At 53.2% G+C, this 9862-nt stretch overlaps 1 protein-coding gene across 1 annotated transcript; it reads left to right on the top strand.

Annotated features, from left to right (window-relative positions):
• Positions 1-2020: 2020 nt before the first annotated feature.
• Positions 2021-2509, top strand: LOC113978271 (olfactory receptor 14J1-like; the record flags this gene model as incomplete). The annotated part of the gene is made up of 1 exon (XM_027705054.1): positions 2021-2509. A coding segment is annotated over one exon (489 nt), but the record flags the coding sequence as incomplete, so codon positions are not given.
• Between the last annotated feature and the right edge of the window lie 7353 nt (positions 2510-9862).

Here is a 9862-nt window from a genome sequence, read left to right as displayed (position 1 = left end):
CAGCTTCTAGGATCTTTCAGCAGGACTCTCCCAGTTGCTGCAGTGCAGAGGAAGTGGCCATATGGCAGAGCAGGGCAGGAGCTGCAGGCAGCAAGGGCAGAGAGGAGAAGGGAGCAGGAGGTTCAAGGGATCCTGGGGTGGGAGGACAGGGGAGAGCTGCTCAGGGGAGGAACCTTGCCAGCCCTTTGCCACGCTCAGGCTCTGGCTGCAGAGCAGTGCAGGTGAGTTCCTGCAAGTGCCTCTCCCAGCTGCCAAATGCCAGCAGTGGCAGGAGCTGTCAGGATGGCTCTGCTGGATTTCCTGGGGTGCAGCAGGAGAAGCTGCTGCAGAGCAGGACTTGCTGCTGCCCCATCAGAGGCCCAGGGCAAGAAGGTTCCCTGTGCCAGGGCTGGCTGTGGGGTGGGAAGGTGGGGGTGCAGCCAGGGGTGCCCAGGGCTGTGGTGCAGAGCAGGGTCCTGCCCCCAGGGCTCTGTGTGCTGGGGCAGGGACTCTGCTGCCTGCCAGGGTCAGCTCTCAGCCCGGCCAAGGAGCTGCCACAGGGCTGGGGGAGAAGGGCTGTGGGGAAGGAACAACTGCTGGGAGGGCAGAGCAGGGCAGAGTCCTTCTGATCTCCACAGTGTGCTGCAGGGATGAGGGCTGGTCCCAGCTCCAGATCAAAGCAGGAAGTTTCCCAGAAGGTATTTGCAAGAGGCACAGACAGACAGGGGGTACCTTAAAGAGAATGAACCACTTCTTCCTGTGTTATACTCTGGGTTGTCTGGGTGCTGACTGTGACAGAGAAATGAATCTCTGAGCACAGGAGGAGACACTGAAACTTGAACTCTGTTAGATTAGAGGGGATTGAACCTGAGAGTATCAGACATCAAAAGTGTCTTATAGATGCATCACTGTCACTTTTCCAGCCTCCTCAGGGTTGCTCTGACATTGCCATCAGAGCCTGCCCAGCCAGAGATGCCCCTGGGCAGTGCCTTGTGCTGCTGGTTAAGCTCTGCAGGGCAGAGCTGAGTCCCCAGGGCTGGGATGGGCTCTGGCAGCACTGGCAGGGCCCAGCCCTGGGCCCAGGGAAGCAGCTGCTGGTAGGGACAGCTCCAAGCAGCAGAGCCCTGGGCAGGGAGTGGGGAGCAAGTGCCCCGAAGGCCTGGGGAAGGGGGCGTTCAGGCAGCTCTGGGGGCCCTTTCCTGCAGCTCTGCTGGGCACTGTGTGCTGGGCAAGGAGCTGCCTCTGCCTGGAGAACATCTCCCCTTCGGGACCCTGCCCTCTCTGCTGGGCCTGTGCTGCTGGGCTTGGAGCTGCTCCCAGCAAGGCCCAGCTCTGCCTGGGCAGGATCCTGGGCAGTGCTGAGCCTTCCCTTGGGAGTGGGCACTCTCCTGTCCCAGCCCGTGGCTTCTCTACTGGAGGGCTCCTGTCCTGCTCTGTCCAGCACAACTACAGTGCTGGCCTGGAAGGACACGTTGAACTCCTTGGCAGTACATGGCCAGAGCTCCTGCCACACACAACCCTCTGCCAGCACATTTTAGAGAGAAAAATTTGATTTAATCCTTAAATGAATTTAATTGAAACCTAGAGTGATATTGTCAGAGGTGTCTGTCGTAATTCTACCCTATGGCTTCCTTTTCTGAACAGACCGTGTGCTAAAGAACAGCAAATGTCCAGCAGCAGCTCCCTCACCCAGTTCCTCCTCCTGGCATTGGCAGACAGGCGGGAGCTGCAGCTCCTGCACTTCTGGCTCTTCCTGGGCATCTCTCTGGCTGCCCTCCTGGCCAACGGCCTCATCCTCAGCGCCGTAGCCTGCGACCACCACCTGCACACCCCCAGGTACTTCTTCCTGCTCAACCTCTCCCACACAGACCTGAGCTGCATCTGCACCACTGTCCCCAAAGCCATGGACAATTTCCTCTGGGACACCACAATCATCTCCTACACAGGATGTGCTGCACAGCTCTTTCTGCTTGTCTTCTTTCTTGGAACAGAGTTTTCCCTCCTCACCATCATGTGCTACGACCGCTACGTTGCCATCTGCAAACCCCTGCACTATGGGACCCTCCTGGGCAGCAGAGCTTGTGCCCACATGGCAGCAGCTGCCTGGGCCACTGGCTTTCTCAATGCTCTGCTACACACAGTCAATACATTTTCCCTGCCCCTGTGCCAGGGCAATGCCCTGGACCAGTTCTTCTGTGAAATCCCACACATCCTCAAGCTCTCCTGCTCACACTCAGGCTACCTCAGAGAACTGGGGCTTATTGTGTTTAGTGCCTGTTTAATATTTGGGTGTTTTGTTTTCATTGTGTTCTCCTATGTGCAGATCTTCAGGGCTGTGCTGAGGATCCCCTCTGAGCAGGGACGGCACAAAGCCTTTTCCACGTGCCTCCCTCACCTGGCCGTGGTCTCCCTGTTTAGCAGCACCTTATTCTTTGCCTACCTGAAGCCTCCCTCCATCTCCTCCCCATCCCTAGATCTTATTGTGTCAGGTCTGTACTCAGTGGTGTCTCCAACACTGAACCCCCTCATCTACAGCCTCAGGAACCAGGAGCTCAAGGATGCCCTGAGGAAACTCATAACTGGGTGTTTTTCAGAAGCAATAAACTCTCCTTCTTCTGCATGTTATGTACCACATTGAAGGCCAATCGTGTTTGTACTCCATTAAAGGCCCACCATATCTCCTCTGTTGTTTGCTCCTGGTAGGGGTGCTATTTTTGTGACAATTTGTTCACGACAAAAAATTTTATATATATATAAACACCATTTTCAGTTCCGTGTTTGCCTTTCAAGCCTGGCCCAGAGGCTGTACAAATTGGCAAATGTACTCACTGTCTGCTTAAACCAAATAAAGAACTCTGCATTGACTTGTTTGCCAGACATCTTTCCTCTCTGACTTCTCTGCAGCTGCAGGGTCGGTGCCTCTGTGCAGAGCTGGGCCAGAAAAGAGTCCCAGCAGAGCAGCACTGTCAGGGAGCAGCAGCCCTTCTCCTGTGTGGCCTCCTCTTCCTTCCCTTCCACACTGTCCTTCTGAGCCCTGTGTTGTTGGAGGCATCAGTGCTCTGGCAGTCAGTCCCAGTCCTGCTGCAGGACTGTCCAGGGACTGCAGGCAGGGACAGCCATGGGCACTGCTGGCACAGAGTTGACCTCTGCAGCAGCACTGCCATCCTGCAGGGGCATCTCCTCAGGCCAGGGCCTGAAAGCTTCCATCTGCTTTCCAGTTTGCTCTCCAGGATGTGCCCAACACAACGCCCTGCAGAGGAAAACAGCAGTGACCAGCACAAGGGTGGGAGTGCTCAGGGTGGGGGCACCCAGCAGTGCCCTTGCACAGCCAGCGCCGCTCCCAGCACTGGCCTCTCACCCCAGGCCATTGGGCTTGTTCTTCCCTCCAAGGAGGGACAGCAAATGACCAGTTCAGGAGTCCATGTTTGCACTGCATGGACAAGACATGCCCATGTGTCATGGCTTGGGGCTGGGTGGGTGGAAGGCTTAGACAAAGTTGATGGCAGAAGCCGTCTCGTTGAGCTACGAGGTGCAGAAAGGACCCCCTTGCTTTCCAAATTCCTTGTCAGAGAGGAGCCTGGCTGTGGCTGGATCCAATCTCAGGCTCAGATTTTGGTTTCAATTGAAGGAATTATAGAGATGGGATTCAATCACTTTGTCCTGAAAGTTTTAGTGATGGCAAATCAGAAAAATTTATATGAAATTAACTATTTATTGTGACAATTGATCAGACAAGTGAACAGAAAAAAGACCTTAAAGATAATTATTTACTGCACAGTATAGAAGCAAAAACCTCCTAGCAGTATAGTGTAAGATAGGACAGTGCAGCCTATCAAAGTCATTCTATTAAAGCAATTGGATCAAAGCCAGCAAAAAGAAACAATCCTGAAGCAGAGATTGAGGTAACTCACCCCACAACGATGGGGTAGTTCTCTCTCTTTCACTTAACCCCTGGGCAGTGACCACGAAGAGCTGTCCCTGCTCCTTGGGAGAAGCTCCACACACTTCAAGGAAGTCTGTGGAAGAATCTGCCACATGGAAGTTAGACGGGGCTTTTAGAGTTATCAAGGGTTTGACTGCCAGACATATTTGCAGGCCAGGAAGCAGCTTCTCTGTCAAATCCTGCTTCAGAAAGCAGGATGTGTGTTTGAAATTTCATGAGGCATTTTGGGTTTAGCAGAATTCAACATTAAAAACAGCACCTTGACACCAGCAGTAACTCACCACAGAGAGCTTGCATTGTTTGCATTCTCTGACCATTTTTAAGGTATTATCAGAACAGAGCATCCTGCCAGAAATGGCCCCTTGATTCCATGAGATTCCAAAAACTCTCAGGGTTCCTTTGGTTCCATGAGGCCCTACAGTGTCACAATGCACCCTTGGTTCCATGAGGTTCTGGAGTGCCACAATGGCCCCGATGATTTCATGAGTTTCCACTATGGCCCAGGATTCCTTTGGTCCCTCAAGACCCTGCAGTGTCACAATGGCTCCTTGATTCCACGATGTTCCAGAATATCCCGGGCTTCCCTTGGCTCCAAGAGGCTCCCCAGTGTCCCACTGGCCCCTGGATTCTAGGAGGCCCTGCAATGTTCCAATGGCCACTGGGTTCCATGAGCTCCTGTTCTGGTTTAGCTCAATTTCCCCATCCCATCCTGTGCTCAGATGCCATGAGAACTGCAGAGAACCAAGCTGAGAACACGCCGGGCCCTGGTCCTCTTTGGTGCCCGGGGCTGCCCCGAGAGGGAGTCCCCGGCCGCTGCCCCCGGAGCCGCCGCGCCGTCCCCTGAGCGCCGCTGAGGCGGCAGCACTGGAGCGGGGCCGTGTCTGCCCGGAGCCGCCGCTGCCACGAGGCTGCCGCCGCTGCCGCTTTTGGCCTGCGCTGCCCCGCAGCCGCCCGGCACCGGCTTCCCAACACTGCCGGCGCCTGGAAGCGGAGCCAGCGCTCCTGCAGCGCCTCGGAGTCTCTGCTCCGCCGCCACAGCGGCTGCCGCCGGCGTCTGTGCCCGGAGCCGCCGCTGCCCCGGGGCTGCCGCACTCACCGCCGGGGTTGCCGCTCGCGCAGCCGCCGCTCTGCCCCGGCTGCACCGGGACCCGGCACCGCCTCGGGCCTGCGCTGCCGCCTCAGCGGCCACAGGGGACAGAGGGATGGGGGGACCTTTGCTCTGCAACTGCTGGGGCCTTGCTTTGTTCTGCTTGCTTCTTAGCTTTAGGAAAATTGCTGTTCATTTTCATACTCCACTGGAACACCTCATGAATTCCAAAGGTTTCCTAATGCAGGGGGAGGGGTTTCTATGGCATCAGAGGTGCCGCCCCTCAGGACACATTGTCAGTAAACCATCGACTGAATGGGATGGGTGTAAGAGCTGGGGAACACAGGATAATCAGTCATCCCATGAAAGCCTTGGAACATTCCCTGCTTGAATTGTAGCCCAAATGGAACAGTTTGGACACAGTTCCAAAATATTTTGGAAACTCCAGTCATTACTGACATGAGGATGGACATTCAGCAGATAACTCAAGCCAGTCCCCTTGGGAGCCCACAACCAGCGGGGCTGAGGGAGGCCCTGGCAGCTCCCCAGCACCTCCCTCTCAGTGGGACACCTCTGGCAGCCTCTTGCAGCTCGGGAACCCTCCAGTTTGCAACACTCCAAAGATCGTCACTGATGCCCAGGACAATTCTGATCCCCCTCAACAAACACTCCTCCAGCTGTGACCCTTGTCTGTTGGGAAACACAAAGGGATTTGGGGGAGTGTTTCCCTGACAACAAGGAGAATTTTGGAGAGGGACCTTTGCACACCCAGCTATTGATGTGTCCACACATCTCTGCCTGGGTGTGGGTGTGAATTGACTGTGGTGGGAATGTTGATCTTGTGAATCTATAATTCAGCCACTGTTAAAATTGTAGCAAATCCTATTGAATCACTTGATAATTGTTCAACAGGTCAATAACTAAATGCTAGTAATCTCTTTTGCCACCTTATATTTGTGTCTAAATACTTTGCATCCTGACCCTCTTGCATCCCAAGGCTCTGTGTAAATCAATCCCTTTCATCAAAAAATTTATTTTTCATGACTTCCACTTTAAAATCTTCCTCCTTAACTAAACTACAAAACAACCCCAATTAGTTGTTGATGTCTTGAAGACTTGAAGACAATTAAAGAAAGAAAAATAATTTGTTTTTCAGTGTTTTAATGGGTCCCACAGTGTGTTTGGAGTTGCATCAGCTGTCAGTCCAAGATGGGCCATGTCAGAACTGGTGAGGCTGGGGGGTGAGGAGCAAGGTTGATCATCCAGGGTCAGTGTGGATCTCCTGAGGAGACACTCAGCATCAAGAACACTTGGAGAACACCTCTATCACCTCTCCTCTGAGCTAAAAAATAGCCATCATTGAATTAAAAAAAAAGTACAAATTTTGAAGACTTGTTTTGAAACTGCATTGAAGACAATTAAAGGAAGACAAAGAGATCCTGAGGGATTTCTGCATTTTAATGAACCCCACGGTGTGTTTGCAGCCCAACCCATGATGCTGAGGTACTGAGAGAAGATTGCAACAGCTGCTGAAGAAGTCAGAAGCCAAACTGCAAGTCCCTTGAAGCATTCCTAGGCCCCACTGAGGGCAGGCACTGACAAAGCCTCCCCAGGGACTCCTTGGAGCAGATCCTTGGAGGCCAGGAGTGCAGACAGACAAAGGCTCTGGGCAGGCCCCTGCAATGCTGAGCAAAGCCTGCCTTGGTTTTGTGGAGCAGAAAGGCCAAGGCCTGAGCCCCAGGCCCTGGCACAGCAGATCCTGTCCCTCCCGGCTGGCTCAGGGCTGTTTGGGGGGCAGTGGGATGGGAGGGGGAGGAACAACCAAGGCCCAAAACTGGGCAACCCCTGCCAGGCTCCTGGGGGAGGGGTGAGGCAGAAACCAAGTGCAGAACCTGCAAGGAAAGTTGCTTGTGGTGGCCTGAGTGGCAGAGGCAGCTGCCAGAGGCAAGGGGACAAAGGCCTGGGTGCCTTTGGGCCTTGCAGCCCTGCCAGAGCCCTTGGCCATCTCTCCTGCAGGCTGTCCTGCCCTGGCCCTGCTGCTGCTCTGGCCTTGCAGGCTGCACACACCCCTCCTGCTTTCCCACCCCCATCCCAGCAGCATTTCTAGACCCTCCCTGATGTCTCTGCACCAACTCTGGCTGTTCCCTGGAACACAAAGCCATGGGATGATCCTGACTCCCTCTCGGTGGCCTCTTGCACCACAAGGGTCCCCACTGAGTGACATTTCTTTTTCCTCACCTTCGGTCTGAACCTTCCATGCTACTCTTTGTGGAGATTTCATTCTATTTCCAATACATAGAAAAGCTCCATCCTGTCAGATCTCCTCTAGACACTCTCCAGTTCTTCCTCATTCCTCCAGAATGGGGAACCTCACAAACAGACAGAGCAGTCCAGATGTGGTGACACAGGGGCTGAGTCCAGGGGGGTGACAACTCCCTTGTCTGGGTGCCCACACTGCTTCTAAGGCAGCCCCATGTGCAGTTGACCTTAAATCAAGGGGCCATTCTGATTCTTTGTAATGTCACGGAATCAAGTGGCACCATGACACTGCAGGGCCTCATAGAACCAAAGGAATGCAGGGACACTGTGGAATCCCAGGGAACCAAGGACCCACTGTGACATGCGGGGTCTCTTTGGAACAAAAGGAACCCTGAGACATCTCAGACCCTCATGGAACCAAGGGGCCACTGTGCCTCCCCAGAACTCCATGGAATCCAGCAGAGCCGCTGCCTCCCCCCTGCCACTGCACGGACCGGAGTCGCCGACTCTGCCCCGCTTGGACACCTCTGGAGTCAGCGTGTTCTTGGGCAGCACAACTGATCTCAGACCAGAGAGTTTCCCACATTTTGCTTTGCCCCCTCTTTTCCTGTGGTTTTGTTTTTTGTTCTTTGTTCATTCAGGAGGAAAGGCGAGTAGGGAGGCACATGTCGATCCCTGTTTTTATCTGTTTACAAAAGGGAGTTGGGTCAGGGGGGAGAGACGAGGCAATTTCTCTGTCTGCTGTTGCTTTGAACTGTTCTGTTGGTATTGCTGGTTTTGCTGCTATATTTCTTGTCAGTAAACTCTTATTTTTTCACTTATAGCTCCTTATATTTTGTCTCCTTGTTCTGGTGGGGAATAAAAGGGGAGTGAATTCATTTTATTGGAGTTCCCACCCCAATATGTGTCTTTAAACCAGGACAGGTCGCTCAGGGGTTCCCTGAAATTTGGCATCATCCACAAAGGCTTTGAAAATACATTTTGTCTTGTTGTACAGAGTGATAATAAAGATGTTCTCTAGTGGTGTTCAAGGGCTGGTCACCAGGAAGTTGCTTCCAAGAGGACTTTGTACTATGAATTTTATTTAACACTCTTCATTCAGCCAACTTCCCACCCACCACATCTTCAACTTCTTCAGTCCAGCTCTCACTAGTCTGGCTCGAAGACACCACAGGAGACCATGTCAAGGGCCTTGATAAAGTCTGGGCACACAACATCCTCTTCTTTTCCCTCCCACAGGGGTTCTGCAATTCCTGCCTTGTCCTTCCAATGCCTGAGAATGACTGTAGGAGGACTTGCCCTATCCCCTTCCCAGCCTGACCAGTCTGGAACTCTCCCAACCCTCTTTGCTGCTGAAAAACCTTGATATGATTAACTGCTCAGAGACTTTTGTATCTTTAAGCTGCAAAGTATTTGTTTATTCAACGTTGCGAGCAAGCCAGCTCACGCTGGACAAGCTTGCTCGACCTTAATGTGCAAAAGGAAGCCATTTTATACACTTTAGATACATGGCTAAATCATTTAACATACATGTTAATAAGTAGGCTGGTCTCTGGGTGGAGTCTTTCCAGGCATGCACAGTCTTCTACTCTGGGGGTCTTTTCCTCAAGCCTTCATCCCTCTGGTGGTCGCCACGGATATCTTCCTTGATTTGACCTCTTCAATTTTCTTTGTTAGGTGACCTGAATTCTTCAAGCTTGCAAAATCCTGGCTTTGGGCCTTCTATATCTTATTCAAACGTCTAGTTTACCTAATTTATTACCAGGTGTGTACTACTCCTATTCTTTCTATAATAAGGCCTTTGGTCCAGTGAGCAGAACAGAACATGATATCAACCTGTGCTCCTAAAATGTTCAAGCAAAACAGGTATTGGGGTTTCTTAGCAGGCCAAGATATCTCAATTAACTTTTTTAGGCCTGGCTCCCATTTCAGTGGCTGTGCTGATTTCCAGAGGCTTCTGGCTTCCCAGGCAAAGCCAAGGCAAGAGCAGGTGGGAAGGGGCTGCACTGCTGCTGCTCCTGCCCAAGAGCCCCGGCTGGGCCGGGGACAGAGCCCACAGCGCTGCAGCTCTGCCTCCTCCAGAGCCGGGGGGCTTTGGAACCAGGAATGACAGGGGGGGAAACAAAGGGGGCTGGGGGGCTGCACTGATGGTCACACTCGGGCCACTGTCAGCAGAGAGCTTTGGCCCCCCAAATTAAAGCAGAGGGAAATGATGCAAAATGTTTAATTTCAACCTTTCTTTACTCATTGATATAAAATGACCCAACTAAAAGGAGGACAAGTAGGGCCTGATCCCTTCTCCTTTGGGAGAATCCCCGCACCTGGTGCTGTGAGGGGCTGTAAGGGGCCATGAGGGGCCAGGAGGGGCTGTGAGATGCCATGAGAGGCCATGAGGGGCTGTGAGGGGCTATGAGAGGCCATGAGGGGATGTGAGAGGCTGTGAGGGCCTGTGAGGGGCTATGAGGGGCTATGAGAGGCTGTGAGGGACCATGAGGGGCCACAAAGGGCCATGAGGGGCCGTGAGGGGCCATGAGGGGCTGTGAGGGCCTGTGAGGGGCCATGAGGGGCCATGAGGGTTTGTGAAGGGCCATGAG

This window comes from Neopelma chrysocephalum, unplaced genomic scaffold, assembly GCF_003984885.1.
Source record: "Neopelma chrysocephalum unplaced genomic scaffold, ASM398488v2 Primary Assembly neopelma1_317, whole genome shotgun sequence".
NCBI lineage: Eukaryota > Metazoa > Chordata > Aves > Passeriformes > Pipridae > Neopelma > Neopelma chrysocephalum.
The sequence above is the reverse complement of the archived record's forward strand: the minus strand, read 5'-3'. Positions and strand labels throughout refer to the sequence as shown.